Here is a 17,497-nt window from a genome sequence, read left to right as displayed (position 1 = left end):
AATCTAAACACAACAGAATCAAAAGAAAATGGTGACATCATCCTACCATTCCTTCCGTGCCCAACCTGTTCCTCCTCACTATGAACTCAGGTGTCCTGACCAGACTCTCACATTGAGTTGATTTAACATCTTGGTGCTCTCCAGCCTGTCAACTTCTCCCTACTTGCGTGGCCACTGCCTTGGTGCAGGCCATCTTCATCTCTGCCATCTCTTCATCACTACCCCACTGGGAACCCTGTCTTCTGTCCTGCCCCACCCTCATCTTCTCTCTCTAGAGAAACCAAAGGGCTCTTTTCCCATCGGTCACTCCCCAGTTAAAGATCCTTCAGTGGCTCCCTGCCCACTCATGCTGAGTCCCGCCCACTCATGCTGAGTCCCGCCCACTCATGCTGAGTCCCGCCCACTCAGCATGGCTACCCCTCCCACTTTCCCAGCCTCACATCATTCCTTCTCCCTATCATCCCAGCCCCGCCCTGTTCCCAGCCACACACACACACAGGCATTCACACATGCATGCACACACACACTGCTACATGCATGTAACAGCCAAACCCAGGGCCCTGTAGGTCTCAGAGGCCGTGTCATCTTGCCATGAACACCCTCCTCTTCCTCTTTCACACTACCCTTCTTCCACCCTGTCAGGTTGCAGAAGGGACCTCCCTCTGGAAGCCTTGCCTAAGCCCCCAAGTCTGGGCCAGGTGCCCCTCGTAGCCCAAAGCCTCCTGCTCTTCTCCTGAGGGAGCACTGCTGACAGGTTGGTGCATGTGGCTCCACCACCCCCTGAACCCTGGGAAGCCCAGGAGACCCAGTATTGGCACCGCTGGATATTTGTGACTAAACGAATGATAGAAAACCCCAACTTCCTGCTATTGGGATATATCATTACCCCAGAAATTCTGGGCTGAGTCACCACAGATATAGACAGGTAAGTTGGCATGTCTAATGGCTGTGTTCAGAGGGAGACTCCCTGGGGACCTGCTCAGTCCTCCTGGGCCCTCCTTTGGCTTTTCCTGGACTCCAAGTCCCCTCCTCTTGGCCTGCCTCCTGTGCAGGGGGAGCCTGAAGGCAGGGACCCCACAACCCTACACCCACTTGCTTAGCACGATTTCACAGACCCTGGAAAGGCCCCTTTTCCTCTAAGATTCCTTTTCTATCATCAGTCAATGCCTAAAATTGTCCCGTTAAATCCACTGGGCTTTCCCTGGTGGCTCAGGTGGTAAAAAATCTGCCTGCAACGCAGGAAACCCGGCTTTGATCCCTGGGTCGGGAAGATGCTCTGGAGAAGGAAATGGCAACCCACTCTGGTACTCTTGCCTAGAGAATCCCTTGGACAGAGGAGCCTGGTAGCTTATAGTCCATGGGGTTGCAGAGTTGGACTCGACTGAACGGCTAACAAACACAAATCCACTGAAGTCTCAGAATTTTTGACCTAAGCCTTAAATCTCCAATTAAGATTAAAAACAAAACAAGACTCCTGGAAGAGCCAGCATTGGTCAGACACCTACACGTCAAGCATAAATTTTTTTTCCAGTCCTTTTGCAGATAGCCATTCTGCCTGTCCTCCTAAGGTTGGGAAGGAGAGTGCAGCCCAAGAGAAGATAATCCTGGGGAGGGATGATGGCGGAGGGAGGCTGCCAAGCCCAGATGACAAGCTGTGGCATCATGAGCTGACTGTAAGGTAGTGACTGTTGTTGTGTTGGCAATTAAGAGTGCTTAAGAAAGGATGACCCAATTCTAAGAACTTTGGGGAATTTCCTAAGCACAGATTGGTTCTAATCCTTGTACCTCATGAAGTGAAAAAGGGCTTGGTCATAGGAATGACATATCTCTTTTTCTAGAATGTGGGTGGCCAAGACGACTTAACCATCTCTACTGATATCAAGAACATTATCTTCCTTAGAGACACCCACCTCACAGATCTTGGGGTGATGGTTTGAATTTTAATTTATTGTCCCAAGGGGAATAAAAACTCTGGACAGCTGCAAGATTTCCAGGCCAATTCTCTTGCAGCCCTGACCTAGCTCCTTGATGAGGGAGCCACCCCCGAATCTCATCCCTTTGGGGCTCCTAGAAATCTTAGAAACTCAGGCATCCCTTACAGGACTGAACCAGAGGGGAGATCATTTTTGATCTAAGCCAGGAGGAACGATTTAGGGCAAAGGTGACCCAGGACCTGCAAGATGTCAGCATAGTCTCAACCCAGGTGAGGCAGAAACAGAGCCCAGTCCGTGACAACTGTGGAACCAGATACAACGTGACCTGGGCTGACACCCCCAGACACCATGACTGCCCCCAACTCTGTTCCTCAGGGAAATGAGGAAAACACAGACATGTTCCAGAGGGGACCAGGTACCCTCGAAGGGCAGCCTGTGTGCCAGAGGCACGCGTGGGGAAGAGAGAATAGGTGGTGGGCCAGTCCTTAGCCTGTTTCTCTGGCTGCCTGCTCTCCACCTCACCTCCACCTCTGGAGCCCGCAGGTGACGGGTGTAGCAGGAAGTGCCCTGGCTGGTGGGAGGGTCTGACAGCACAGGTGCAGGACTGCCCTAGAGTGTGAGGCCCGCAGGACACGCAGGGCGGGGACAGAGCCACCTCCAGAGGAACCAAGGCAGGCGAGGCCACCACAGGCATGAGACAGCTGTGACCTGTCCCCGAGGGGGGTGGGGGAGGTGTCTGGTGACCCACCCTGGCATGGAAATGAAGGCAAAAGAGGCAACCAGGCTCCGGATCCAGGGGACACTTCCAGGCTCCTCACGTCACTTACTGGTGGCCTGGGAGGCCCCGAAAAGCCCAAGAAGTCCGTGGCCCCCTGGCCGACCTGGGAACAGAGCCATGCTGGCTGCAACTGATGGCATGGGCTCTGGACGCTCACCGTCCCGGGGACGGGGTCTGAATCCTGCCTGGTCCCTTTGTTCTCTCCTGGGAGGTAGGGCCCTCCCTTCCCCACCTCCACACTCATCCTTGCGTTGCAGTGTTGCGGCGATAGCTTTGCAGCAGGCTGTCAGCCTCTTCCCCAGGGCTCCTGCTCCATCTGCACAGAAGCCCTCCAGGTCATGCAGTGCCTGCCTCAGGACTAGGGTGCCACCTAGATTCCCATCCATCCTCTGAATAGCCCGGGCTCCCTCTCCTGGCTTTTCCTTCCCACCCCTCAGCAGGCCAGACCTGGGATCAAACACTGATTCTGCTTTAGGAAGCTAATCCTCATGTGCAAATGGGTCCCGCGGCACTGCCCTCAGGTTGGGGAGGACGAGTGCTGTCTGCCTCGGGCAGGCCCCCGGCAGGTGCTGGGGGGGGAATGCAGGAGGAGTCCTCCCCCAGATGGGGCTCCCAGACCTCTAGATGCTCACATCTTGTCCCCTCAGACCTCAGGCTCTTAAAGCAGCCTTCCTTCGCTACTCCCAGTTTTCAGGGTCCTTTAAATCCCGTGGTGACAAGATCAGAATGCCATCCTCTATTAAAGAGAGTGAGAGTGTTAGCTGCTCAGGCATGGTCCACTTTTGCAGCCCCATGGACTGGTAGCCTGCCAGGCTCCTCTGTCCGTGGAATTTTACAGTCAAGAACACTGGAATGTAGCCATTCCCTTCTTGAGGGGATCTTCCTGACCCAGGGATCAAACCCAGGTCTCTTGCACTGCAGGCAGATTCTTTACCATCTGAGCCACCAGGGAAGTCCGCCATCCTCTATTACCATTCCATGATTGCTTTGCATATAGACGCCTCCCCTTGCGTCAGGCTCTCCCAGCATGGTTGAATCCCAGGGTGAAGGCAATATAAGGAAGCTTCGGAGAACCTGGAGCCCTTGGCCCATTCCTGTGTGGTTGCCAGTAAGTGGGGACCCCCTCAGTCATGGGCCCTGACACAGAGCTTTGTCCTCCTTGAGGGCCAGACTTCCTCCCTGGATGGTGGGGAGGTGAGGGCAGCATAGGGAGGGGCTTCTGTCCTACCCACCCAGATGTCTTCATTTCTTCCTGAAACCGGAGACTTCCCTGGGCCCCCATGTCCTGGGAATGCAGCAGAGGCCGGAATGAAAGGGAAATTAAAGCAGCAAGAAGACCCGGAACAAAGAGCCCTGGTGAGTCAACCATATCCATGGGCTGAATGCAGAACTGGGGCCCCTGGCAGGCACTCTCAGGCCCGTCTGGGATCCAGGTCCTGAGAAGAGCACTGGAGCTGACTGGCTTCGTGGTCCCCAAAGGCTTCCCCTTCCCTTCCATCCCAACAGCCCCTAAACTCATGCCCAGGGTGAGGGAAGCTGACTCCTGGAAGGGGTCCCAGGGAGGGGAGGGCGGTGAGGAGAGCGCAAGGTGGACAGCCAGGTGAGGACTGCAGGGGCTGCTTGTGCCAAGGCTGCAGCTACAGGGAGGGGCCTGGAAAATGATACAAACCTCAAAGTCTGAAATACAACTTGAATACAGAACACACCCAGACACACATATGCACACACACACACAGAGCGACCCCTGACCATTTACCCTCTAGGCCTGTCTCCATCCTGGCCCCAGAAGTAGAGGGGAGGGAGGGAAGAAGTGGGGGGGAGACTCACCCACGTCAGCCTGTCGGACGTTCTTCATGCGGATGACCCTCACTGTCAGCAGGTGGCATGGAGACAGCCCCTCCTGTGGATGGAGAGGACACTGGACTCACTCTTCACGCAGCAGTGGCAGGTGGCCTTGACTGAAGAGAGCGGCTCAACCTGGACAGGCTCCCACTGCCCAGACTCCAGTGACCTGCCCCCTGGGACCATCTGCAGTCTGGAGATTGCTTCTGGTCCCCAGGGGGTCCAAGGCTGTGGAGGTGAGGGGCTTTGTCCTCTGTCCTCTCTGAGCCAACCCACCCCAGAGGAAGGACAGTTTCATGCCTCTTCTGCCCATGTCTTTCCTGTTTGGATCTTGGAGTTGGAATCTCTTTCCCTGAGCATTTTACCCAGGCTTAGAGGAGTCTTTTTTTTTTTTTTAAATTTGAGGATAATTACAATTTTGAGATGATTTTTGCCATATATCAACATGAACCACTCCTAGGTATGCATAGGTCCCCTCCCTCTTAAACCTCCTTCTCCATCCCATCCCTCTGGGTTGTCACGAAGTACCATCTTTGGGTTCCTTGTGTCACACAGCAAATTCCTACCGGCTATCTATTTATATATATAGTAATGTATATGTTTCAATGCTACTCTCTCAAATCATCCCACTCTCTCCTTCCCTCACTGGGTCCAAAAGTCTGTCCTTTATGTCTGCATTACATGAGTCTTTCTACTGTCCACTTCCAGCCTGTGCCCAAGGCAGGCACCATTGGATCCCTCCAACCCATCCAATAGAGGCCTTTTAATTAGAACCCTTTACACTCTGAGTAATCTACTCCATGTTACAAGAGTCACCTTCTACCCTTTTGAGAAAATGCAGTTCTTCTCTATTTAAAATAATATTAGGGTTTAGGTGAAACCATGAGAGTGTGAAGAAAAAGAGTTCCCAAAATGCCAATACTCAGAGAAGATCACTATGTATAAATCCTTTTATTATTTTCAACTCAGACTGTCCACAGATAGTTCATCTGCCTTGGCTATTGTCAGATAATATTTGTAATATAATCTACTGAACATTTACTCTAATAGGGGCAGGGTGGGCACAGCAGGAGACCTTGATCTTGGCCAGTGAGAGGTCCCGCTCAGTTGGCCTTGCAGGGGTCCTGGGGCAGAGTGCAGTGCAGGCTGATCATGGCCTTCTCCCCAGGGCCCTCCAGCCTCAGGCCAGTGGGTGATCTGGGGGCCAGGGGCAGACTGAGGGCTGTGTCCCGCAGAGCTCCAGAGCCCTCACCACAGCTTGTCCACTGGTTGGGTTCAGTCCTTGAAGCAGCAGCGAACGTCTCCCTGATCCCCACCTCCAAGCCCTAATGGTGGTAGCTCTCTCCATGGGTCACAGTCCAGGGGACCTGCCCTCATTTGGGTGTACTGAGGAGCCAGAGGCCCAGCTGGGTCTTGGGTGCCTGGCTCCCTGAGTGATGTCACGTGGACAGTGTCTGGGGACCTGGCCCTGAGGGTGCCACCAGCTGAGATCTGCTTCCTCAGTTGAGCCTTGGCACTGTGGGAGGACCTAGACTGGATGCTGGACAAATGCTCCTGAGCAGGGTAACTGGCCTGCATAGGGAGCTTCCACCTCTTAGCAGAGCCAGGACCTCAGAGGGGAAGAGATGAGCCTTGAGGCCTTGCCCTTTCTCGTCAGAATGGAGGATAATATTTGTTTTTAACACCAAAAACATTTTGTACTGAGGTATAGCTAATAGGATAATATTTGGTTTGGTGGAGATTTACAGGAGCACTGTGACTTGACCATGACCTGACCTCAAGAATGTATATACAATGGAATATTACTAGGCCATAAAAAGGAATGAAGTTGTGCCATCTGCAGAGATGTGGATGGACCTAGAAACTGTCATACAGAGTGAAGTTAAGTCAGAAAGAGAAAACAAATATCATATATTTATGCAAGTATATAGAATCTAGAAAAAATGGTACAGATATTTGCAAAGCAGAAATAGAGACACAGATGTAGAGAACAAATGTATGGACACAAGGAGGGCAGGGGGGTGGGATGAATTTGGAAATTGGGGTTGACATATATACCCTACTGTGTTTAAAATAGAGAACTAATGAGAACCTATTGTATAGCACGGGGAACTCTACTCGGTGCTCTGTGGTGACCTAAATGGGAAGGAAATCCAGAAAAGAGGGGATGTATACGAACAGCTGATTCACTTTTCTGCACAGCAGAAACTAACACAACATTGAAACACAAGTAAACCCCAATTTAAAAAAAAAGGATCTGACACTAAAAAGTTTGCAACAACTAACCACTCTCCTTTCTCGTCTTTCCTAGAAAAGGGCTTTGCTGAAAGCTTTTGGGGAGTTCATGAGTTTTTAAGGCATGACCCATCTCCTTGCATGGCCCTACAACAAACCTTTCTCTGTTCCCAACTCCAGCATTTTGGTTTTGCTTGGCCCCACATCAGGTGCACATTCGTGCATCAGGTACACAGATTTGCATTTGGTAACATTACTATTTTCCAGATACTTCTCTTATAGTTTCTAATTTCATAAAACCTTTATAATAAAAGTATTGCTGTCTTTTTAAAAATTAAATAATTGACATATAATATTGCATGAGTTTGAAGTATACAGCATAATGATTTGATGATATATGTGTTTTGAATTGTCATATGGTTACCCTAAGAAGTTTAGTTATCCATCATCACATGTAATTAAAATTTTTTTCTTGTCATGAGAATTGTTATGTTGATGTCTGTCCTTCTAGGCTCTACTGGGGCTTAATTTGTTTCTTTGTTTCTTTTTATTTTTTAATTGAAGAATAATTGCTTTACAGAATTGTGTTGGTTTCTGCCAAATATCAACATGAATCAGCCATAGATATACATATGTCCCTGCCCTCTCTCTCTCTTTTTTTGATGTGGACCATTTTTAAAGACTTTTACTGAATTTGTTACAATATTATTTCTGTTTTATGTTTTGTTTTTTTTTGACCAGGAGGCACGGGGGATTTTTGCTCCCTGACCAGGGACCGAACCTGCACCGCTTGCACTGGAAGGCAAAATCTTAATCACTGGACCACAGGGAATTTCTTGGGGCTTAATTCTAACCAAGAACAATAGGACAATGGCTGGGAAGGTTGTTGCTTGGTCCCTGAGATCCATATATAAGTCAGCTTTAGGGCTTTTTCCTCCTCTTTTCCCAACAGCTGCCTCAAAGTTGGAACAAAGCCATACTGTCACATACAGGTCTGAGGATTCTTTTTGTGAGATTAACTCTGAAACACTGAATATTTTCATGGTCAATCACTTGCTCTAATGGGATTGCCTTTTGAGCCTTGTCAGTTGGACCAAAGGCTGCGCATTGCACTTCTCTTCTGGTTCTGGAAACATAGCTGTGCCTTTGGGCAGACCCCCTCTGTATGTGATGTGGGCCACTGCTGTTTTATATTTTGGCTTTTTGGCTATGAGGCATGTGGGATCTGAGCTTCCCAACCAGAGACTGAACCCATGCCCCATGCATTGGAAGGTGAAGTCTCAACCCCTGGACCACCAGGGAAGTCCCCTAGCTCTAATTCTTAAGCCTGTGTTCATGACTACGATTATATTGTCACTTTAAACTTGAAAGTGACCCTCGGCAAACATGAAGACAGATGCGGCTTGCCCCAGTCTTCTCTGAAAGTCTATTTTCCTGGCAGATTTTTTGTTTCACCCTGAATTATCCCAAAGCCCCCAAACAACCGCCACACTCTGGCAGTCCTCCTTTCAGTTCTCCTCTGACACAGTCCATCATTCCTCCCTTAATCAAACCACCAGAGCATGTCAGGACTGTAAGAGCTTTTAAGAGAAGTTCCCACTTTCTAGCAGCCACAGAGGGCTGCTTTGTGGTCTGGAGCCTCAGCTTACACCTTTAGCCCAGGAATTTTCAGGAGACACCCAGTTGCAAAGTATTCTGCAAAGCACTCATCCACCTGCCAGCAGGGAGACAGAGCCTTGAGGGTGTGAGAGAGAGCCCAGAGGGGCCGTGCTGGGAGGAAGGCAGCAGGAACATGGGACTCAGGTCTTGGGGCCGGATGATTCCAGGAATTAAGTCTACGAAAAATGACCTTCTGGGATTAAAGTGAGTGTACATATTTTGCTCCTGATATAATTAGCTCAATTGGAGTGATGCTGCTGCTGCTAAGTCGCTTCAGTCGTGTCTGACTCTGTGCGACCCCATAAGCAAACCTTCATGGTCCCAGAGCTAATGAACACACAATAGAAAGATGTACTAGATCAAAGGATAGTGTTTGTGACTATAGGAACTAGAAACTGGTGGGTTTAGGGAACCCAAGTGTATGGGGTGGCTTATGGGATCCGGGTAAGAACTTCAGGGGCTTGGACAAGCTCATCCCTCTGACAGGATTGCTAGCTGGGTATCAGAGTGAACGTTTAACAGCAGATATGGCCAGGCACCAGCTATTCTGCAGCCCTGGATCAGGGGTGGGTGGTAATCCTCCAGTTCATGAGGGCACTGGAGGGTCCAGGGACAAGGACCACAGAGCACTCAGGAGGCTGGAGCTCAAGGCAGGGACTATTTGGCAACCAGTGGCGAAGTGTATTTAGACACTTTAACAACCAGGACTGCTGTGTAGGGACAGGGGAGCTGGATGGCAGGTTTCTGGGAAGCCATGGCTCAGGCTGTAGGCACATCTGGCTCCAGCCTCCTCCCAGCCTTGGTCCTTGGGGTTGGTTTCACCAGGACTCTATTTCCCTTGAAACCTCCTTAGGACAGGGGCATCTTACCAGCTCATGTGGAAAAAAGCTTGACTCTCAGGATTGACTATTTTGCAATCTGGTATTACCCCTTTCCAGCCCCTTACTTTATAGACAGGGCTCTGGTGGGGAGGTTGGGAACACAATTCATTACCCTCCTCTCATATGCCAGGCTCTGCTCTACCTGGGGGCACTGTATCTGTTCTCAACTAGCCTCCCTGCCCTAACGAGACTCTGAGGAAGGCACTACTATTCCTCTTTGCAGAGAAGAAGACCAAGGTTAAAGAGCTTGCATCTCAAAAGGGGTCACACAGCCCAGAAGGGGCAGGGCTGCAGGGTAGATATACTTGGCTGCAGGGCAGTGCCCATTCCATCCACTTGGAGGCTGGCCCTCACTACGAATTAACCAACTCAGTTAATAGCTTGCTCTGGGTCGTGCACTAGAGTAGTTAACAGCAGAGGCAGGAGCAAAACCCTCAGCTCCCACGTGGGGGCTATCCTAACACCCCAGAAAACTAGCTGTCACCACACATTAGAAGAATATTTAGTTACAGGTGGCTCCCAGGGTCTGGCTCCCGGTGGGAGTGGGAGCTGGGAGGAGGGTATGACAACCATATTTCAGAAGTAGTAAGGGTCAAGGCTACCCTAACCAACCAGCCCATGAGGTCTGGGTGCTGATGAGGGAAGACAGCTCCCTGGACGCCTGTGGGAACTCCCCTCTGCAGGGTTTCTCGGGGCAGGGCTGGCTGGTGATGCCACCTCCTTGCTGGAGAGCTGGATGTATCCATCAGTTTCCTGCGATACTGTGTCAGAGCTCAGGACAGCCTGGCAGTAGCTTCCAGGAGACAAGGACCCTCCCTAAAAGGAGAGCATGCAGATGGGGACTCTGTGGGCCCCTAGAGTGCTTCCCTGCTAGTTTGAGCAGCTCCCCAGACCACGTTCCTTTTTATCACTCAGACTAGGTGAGGGGTTTGGGCAAGAAGTCCCAGCTCTGAGTTATGGAGGCCCCAGGACCTGAGAGGGAAGAGTGCAGCTCTCAATTGCTTCATTCCTCACTTCAAGGTAAGCTCTGTCCTTTCTGTGGAGCTTTCTCCTCACTCAAGCTCTTGGAGGCTCAATGAGACAAGGGAGACAGGAACACGTGTGGACCAGAGGCTCTTTCAGCGCCCCGGGGGCTGTACAGAAACAGCCCAGAAGGTGACATCTATCCTGGACCAGTCAGCGGGGCACTGGGCGCCACCCAGCCTGGAACTTCCCTCTTGGGATCCTTGGAGACTGAGCAGGGTCTCCACCTCCCATCCCAAGACAAAACACTTGCGGGGCATCGTTCATCTCATTCCATGATCTAGTGTGGGCTGGGGGAAGGTCAACAGGAAGACGTCACTGCTGACAGTGCTTGCCATGGCATGCCGGCAGCAAACTGGAAGACTGAGATGAGGTGGGAAAGCCCAGACAGAACTGGTCCAGAGCCCTGGCGTTTTGACCCGTGAACCTGGGCTCTCCCTGGGAGCTGTTATATGGACCCAGGGGTCTCGACCGCAAAACTAGGAGGAGCGCTTCGTGGCCAATGGGGACATGTCGGCACTGGCACTGGTCTTCACCTGACACCACACCACACACTCTCACAGCAGGCAGTTCGGCAGGTCCACAGGGTGAAAGCCTGCTCGCTGCTAGGAGAGGCCAAATGTGACCCATCCCCGGCAGTGCTGAGCACTTCCTGGGTGCTGCTGGCCCCAGAATGGCCCTGAGCTACTCCCATGCATCTTGTCAAGCTTGCTGGTATCTGAAGCTGGGCCATCCACCCAGAGGCCTGGCACCAACTGGGCCAGACTGTGTCTCCCAGTGCCAAGCAGGGGCTGCCGTAGCCAAGGTGCTCCATGTCTCTGGAGTCCGCTGTGACCCCATCCCTCCCTGAGCGTGTCTCCTGCCCTCGGCTTCTGTCCCACCCACCCAGCCCTGTTCCCTCACCTCCAATGCACAGGTGGCCGCGGGCCTGTCCCCATCCTCTTGGCATGAGTCTGGCGGGTAGTGGGAGACCCACACAGGCATCTGCTTCTGGAGCATCATGTGGCTCTGTAGCTGGCTGGTGAGATGGGGAACTTATACTCTGACTCAGAGCTCCGCCCTCCAGAGGATTCTCGGCAGTGGCTGGATTGTTCTGGGAGGGGCTCAAATGGGTAGCCGGGTAGAGTCCTGGACACAGGCCTCTCGTATCAAGGGACCCTCAGGGCTTCAGATCTTGAAAATGCAGGGACAGGCAGGGTCAGCAGTCTGCTGCCCCCAGGAGAACAATCAGGCTGTCCACTGGACCAGGGAGTGGCAGGAAGAGGCTGATGGACCCTCCTGACTCTAGGATTAGCCCAGCCATGATTGGGGGAAGTGGCAGGAAGACGCTGACGGACCCTCCTGACTCTAGGATTAGCCCAGCTGTGATTGGGGGAAGCCCTGTCTTTGCAGCTTGTCAGGGTCCTGGCTCAGAGTTGCCCCTCTGGGGAATGTGTCCTCCCTCCGAACTCTACTTAGTCCAGTGGCTCAGCACCCCAGAAGCTGTGGGCAGGGACCTCAGGAGAGGCAGAGACCATGACCAGGACTCCAAAGTTAGAGGATGAGGGAAAGAAAGTAACTGCTCGAATCCTTGGTGATGAGGAGTCAAGGGCAAGTGCTCCCTGCCCTCCCTCACGGGAGGCCAACGGAGGGCGGGCCCAGCCCCTGTCTGGGCTCAGGGCAGCTTCGAGGATGCTCCCACCCCACCCCCCTGATTCTTATCTCTGTCCTGGTGGTTGGCTTACTTGGGGGACCTGTGAGGTGGCTTGATTGCTCGGCTACCCAGCTGGGTGCACTGGGAGTTTCCTGCCTGAGCTATTGCCTGGGGCCCTACAACCGGCTTTTCTGGCTCATGGATTAAAGTGATTGTATGAAACTCAGGGTGAATATGAATGCAGGGCTGACTCGAATGCAGATATGGAACCTGGTTGGTGGTATCCGTGGAGCCTCCTCCTGTGCAGGAGGAAGACGTCCCCACCCTGCTCCTCTCTGCCTGCCAGGCCCTCCAGAGGGGGGATGGGGCCTTAGCTTAGACCTCTCTCAGCTTGCATCCTTTTCTGTTTTTGCCATCCCCCTCTGCCAAGGACACAAACTCAGCATCCACATCCCTTGGTGAAGTCTTGTTTTTCAGTCGTTAAGTCATGTCCAACTCTTTTGTGACACTATGGACTGTTCCCTATCAGGTTCCTCTGCCCATGGGACTCTCCAGGCAAGAATACTGGAGTGGGTTGCCATGCCCTTCTCCAGGGATATCTTCCCTACCCAGGGATCGAACCTGCAGCTCCTGCATTGGCAGGTGGGTTCTTTACCACCGAGCCATCAGACAAGTCCTTGGTGGATTCTACTATATTGGATTTAGTTCACAACACTTATTGAGCACCTACTGCATACACACTACTAAGAGAGGAAATCCCAGGCTTGAAGCTGCTGACAGTCCAGCCAGGGAGCCCAGTGCTTTCAACCCCTCAGAAGCTCAGAGCGCTGAGTCTGCTATGCTAACGGGGGTATCCTAGAAGGAGCAGTATAAACTCTTTCCATCTGTAAACATCTGTGGTTTACAGAGCTAATAAGCTGTGGTTTAGAGAACACAGAAGTTGGAAAACGAGTGTCAGCTGGAAAGGGAAGGACTGGGTATGAGATGGCTTCATGGAGGAGATGGCACCTGTTGAGTCTTGGAGGATGGACAGGATTGCAATAGCTAATGATGGGTGAGAAAGGCATGCTGGGAGGAGGAACAGCATGAGTAGGAGTAGGGAGGCCAGAAAGCAGGGTATGCTCAAGAATGCAAGTGGTCTGGCATCAGAGTAGTGAGCTGTGTGGGAGGAGGTATAGGGGGTGAGTGGGATATGGAGGGTGGTGGGAGCTGGGCAGAGACAAGGGAGGCTCTGTGATGGAACAATCTGGAAAGATACATTAGGGTCCCATAGCTGTGACCTTTAAAATCTGTGCTTTAAGTTTGGATTTATTCTCCAGGCAATGGGGAGCCATCAGTAGTTTTTGAGCAGGAGAGTGGCATGATCAGAGCTGAACTTTGGGAAAGCAATGCTGATTGATGTCATGGACTAGCCAGCCCACAGCACTGCAGTGTCCTGAACTTGAAAAGGTGAGGGTTGTGGTGAGGGAAGGGTGACCTTCCTCTTGACGAGCCCATGTGCTGTCCATTCCCTCCACCCCCTCCTTCACCATCAAACAGGCCCAGGGCAAGCCCCAGGCTCCTAAGCACTCCTCAATGTCCAGAACTTGAAGGAGCCTAGCCATAACCTCCCTTGCCCTCCCCTCACTCCATCCAGCCTAGGCAGTATATGCAAAATCTGGCTCTCCGATCCTTGTATTCCTTCATTTGTCCATTAAATCCTCAAGAGCAGGGCCTCACTTGGGTTGAGTGAGATAAAATTGAATAGGAGGCGAACAGGAGAGAGGGGGGACGTTTCTTCCCCTGCACTCTCTACAGTCTCTGACCCAGGTGGGAGCTGTTAAAACAGCAGACAGAGCAGACCCACCCTCCAGCATGTGCTGTCCAGTTCTGTGCTGATGGGGTGTGGTCGGGAAGGAAACAGTGAAGAATCTGTGATTTACCAAGGGGACAAGAGAGGGCTGAGTTAAGCAGGAAATCGACCATGTGGACTCTCAGTAGAGCAGGAGGGGACAGAGGACTGGGTGGGAATGGTGGGAGTGGGCTGGAAAGGCACAGTGCCGGGCACAAGGCAATGTCCACACTATGGGTGAAGGGTGCCTAACTGCCTTCTCCAATCCAGGCTGTCTCTGAATGAATATAAAATTTAAGCTATGACAGTGTTCTTGGTACACTGCTGATGCTCCAGATCAATGCCCCTGTGCCCAGAGTTCCTTCTTGTGGAAAGTCTGAAGCCATCTCCGCACAAAGTGGAGGGGACTCAGTTTCTTTCTACCCACTGCCTTTTCTTCCCTGATGAGCAGAGAGCCTGAGATCTCCCCAGAGACCCCCAAGCTGCTCCTCTGAACCCTTACCTCTGTCTATATCTGGGGTTCTTGTTAACTGACTCTCATTGATTGAGGTGACCAGGATCTGTTTTCACCAGCAGCCTCTTAGCCTCAGGTAACCCAGCATTGAAAAGTACATTCCTCCCCAGTGGCTCAACTAACATCTCTCAGGAGAACCGGCAAGGATGAATTCTTCACCTTCCCTCTTTCAAGATACCTGGGAGCCTGTCCCTTCCCTCCCACCCCATCTGCAGCATCTGATTCTCAGCCTCCAGCCTCTCATGAGCTCCTCCCCCACACAGCTGGCTGACCAGTGACCTTTATAACCACACCCCTCAACCTGTCATTTTAACAGGTTAACTTACTGCTTAACTCATCTAATGCTCCTGCATTCTTGTCAAAAATTCTGGATTCCAGCACTTTCCATAAGCCAAGTAAAGCCCAGAAACAACCCTATGTATGTATGAAATTTCATTATATGATGGAGGAAGTATTTTAAATCAGTGAGAAAAGGACAGACTATTCATTATTAGAAAAGTTAGCTGACCATTTGGAATAAAATAAAGTTAGTTATAAACTTTATAACCACACAAAAATAAATTCCAGACAGATTAAATAGTCACATTAAAACAACACTATAGAGGACTTAAAATAAAATATTAATATTAGAGAATGAGGCAGATGAAGATGATTTTTCTAAGCAAGGTATGAAAACTAGAAACCAATAGGGAAATGTGGTCAAATTTAAATAAAGAGAAATGTAAAACTGGGGTAAAGGAAAAGATGCCATAAGCACAGTTCTACCTCCAAAATGAATCCCGAATGTCTTCCTCTTAAGAAATATCTGTGGGTAACAAACTCACTTCTGAAAAATAATAGTCAAGAGGGGTCTCACCCTGCCTGATACTAAAACAAACTATGAAGTCACACTATCACAAGCAGTAGGTTGTTTGCGTAAGAATAGAACCAATGAAACAAAATAGAGGAGTCAGAGATAGACCCTGGTGTTTAAGGGAACTTAACACAGGAGCAAATGGGCACCACAAGTCAGCAGAAAAAGAGCAGTTTAAGAGATGACATGGTCATGAACGGCTCTGCTAAGTCGCTTCAGTCGTGTCCGACTCTTAGCGACCCCGTGGACTGCAGCCTCCCAGGCTCCTCCATCCATGGGATTTTCCAGGCAAGAGTACTGGAGTGGGGTGCCATTGCCTTCTCCCATGAATGGCTCAGTGTGTAATATGAAACAAAACAGCATCACCACCCAGCCCCATATAAAAAGATGGGCTGTGAATGGGTATGTTCTTATAACATAAGAAATGGAAAACTATGAAGTTAGCAGAAGACAACATAGGAGAATCTATCTGTGGTCCTGGGATGAAGATTTCTTAAACATCATTTCGAATCCACAAACCACAAAAACATTTCTAAGTTGGATTACATAAGAAGTAAGGGTTTCTCTCAACTAAGAACACAGAGAAATAGTTAATAGATAGCTGATAGAATAACAGAAGATATTTTCAGTGCAGTTGCAAATCACAAAAGGATTCGTGTCTAGTATATACAAAGAATTCTTATATACTCCACAAGAAAAAGATGGCCATGCCAATACAAAAAGGGAGTCAGAAACTTTCCTGATGGTCCAGTAACTAAGACTCCATGCTCCCAGTGCATGGGGCTAGGCTGAATCCCTGGTCAGGGAACTAGATCCCACATGCCCAACTAGGCCCCAGCATAGCCAACTAAATAAATAAATATATTTTAAAAAAGTGAACCAGATTTGAACTTGCAATTTATAGGAGGGGAAAACCCAGAAACCTAACAAGCATTTGAGGAGATGTTCAAAATCACTGGTAACCAGAGAAATTAAAACAACAATGAAATTTCACTGTAGCAATTATCCAACACTAAGAACGCTGAATAAAGATTGCCTTTCTTTGGAGAGAGAGGATGGGAAAGGATTTGTGGGCTCAGGGACGTAACAGTCAAAAATACAAACTTGGGGGACTTCCCTGGTGGTTCAGTGGCTAAGACCCTGTGCTCCCAATGTGGGGGGCCTGGGTTCAATCCCTGGTGGAGGAACTATATCCCACATACCCCAAGTAAGACTTGGTATAGCCAAGTAAATAAATATTTTTTTAAAAAGACAAACTCGGGGCTCACAGGCACCAAGGGTGATAGTAGGCCGTGTCCTCAGCCCTTTGCACTCAGGTAAAATTTTTTTCCCTCCAGCTTTTCCCCAGAGTCACTATCACTGCTCTAGCCTGACTCATTTTCTCCCTCATCTCAACTACAGCTTCAGTCTAACTGGTCTTCCCGCTTGCACTTTTGCCTTGCTATAAGCCGTTCTCTGCAGAATCTCACCAAAACATAAACTAGATTATTTGACAGCCCTGACTAGAACCCTCCCATAGCTTCTGGTGGCATAGAGAACTGGTTCCAAATAGGAAAAGGAGTACATCAAGGCTGTATATTGTCACCCTGCTTATTTAACTTATATGCAGAGTACATCATGAGAAACACTGGACTGGAAGAAACACTGGACTGGAAGAAACACAAGCTGGAATCAAGATTGCCGGGAGAAATATCAATAAGCTCAGATATGCAGATGACACTACCCTTATGGCAGAAAGTGAAGAGGAACTAAAAAGCCTCTTGATGAAAGTGAAAGAGGAGAGTGAAAAAGTTGGCTTAAAGCTCAACATTCAGAAAACTAACATCATGGCATGCGGTCCCATCACTTCATGGGAAATAGATGGGGAAACAGTGGAAACAGTGTCAGACTTTATTTTTTTGGGCTCCAAAATCACTGCAGATGGTGACTGCAGCCATGAAATTAAAAGATGCTTACTCCTTGGAAGAAAAGTTATGACCAATCTAGATAGCATATTCAAAAGCAGAGACATTACTTTGCCGACTAAGGTCCGTCTAGTCAAGGCTATGGTTTTTCCAGTGGTCATGTATGGATGTGAGAGTTGGACTGTGAAGAAGGCTGAGCGCTGAAGAATTGATGCTTTTGAACTGTGGTGTTGGAGAAGACTCTTGAGAGTCCCTTGGACTGCAAGGAGATCCAACCAGTCCATTCTGAAGGAGATCAACCCTGGGATTTCTTTGGAAGGAATGATGCTAAAGCTGAAACTCCGGTACTTTGGCCACCTCATGCGAAGAGTTGACTCATTGGAAAAGACTGTGATGCTGGGAGGGATTGG

The 17,497-nt window shown here is 50.1% G+C and overlaps 1 protein-coding gene across 2 annotated transcripts in view; it reads right to left on the bottom strand.

Moving 5' to 3' along the window:
* Window positions 1-11,353, bottom strand: part of PLA2G4E (phospholipase A2 group IVE) — a 44,712-nt gene extending 33,359 nt beyond the window's left edge. For both annotated transcript variants that reach the window (XM_018054403.1, XM_018054404.1), the window contains exons 1-2: window positions 11,256-11,353; window positions 4,540-4,612 (exon numbers count right to left, since the gene is read on the bottom strand). In XM_018054403.1, coding sequence (XP_017909892.1) covers window positions 4,540-4,612; window positions 11,256-11,351 — 169 coding nt within the window. In that variant the 5' untranslated portion in view covers window positions 11,352-11,353. The remainder of the gene's footprint in view (window positions 1-4,539; window positions 4,613-11,255) is intronic.

The sequence above is a fragment of the Capra hircus genome, chromosome 10 (genome assembly GCF_001704415.2).
Source record: "Capra hircus breed San Clemente chromosome 10, ASM170441v1, whole genome shotgun sequence".
Classification (NCBI taxonomy): Eukaryota; Metazoa; Chordata; class Mammalia; order Artiodactyla; family Bovidae; genus Capra; species Capra hircus.
Note: the sequence above shows the minus strand (reverse complement) of the source record. Positions and strands in the feature narration are given on the sequence as shown.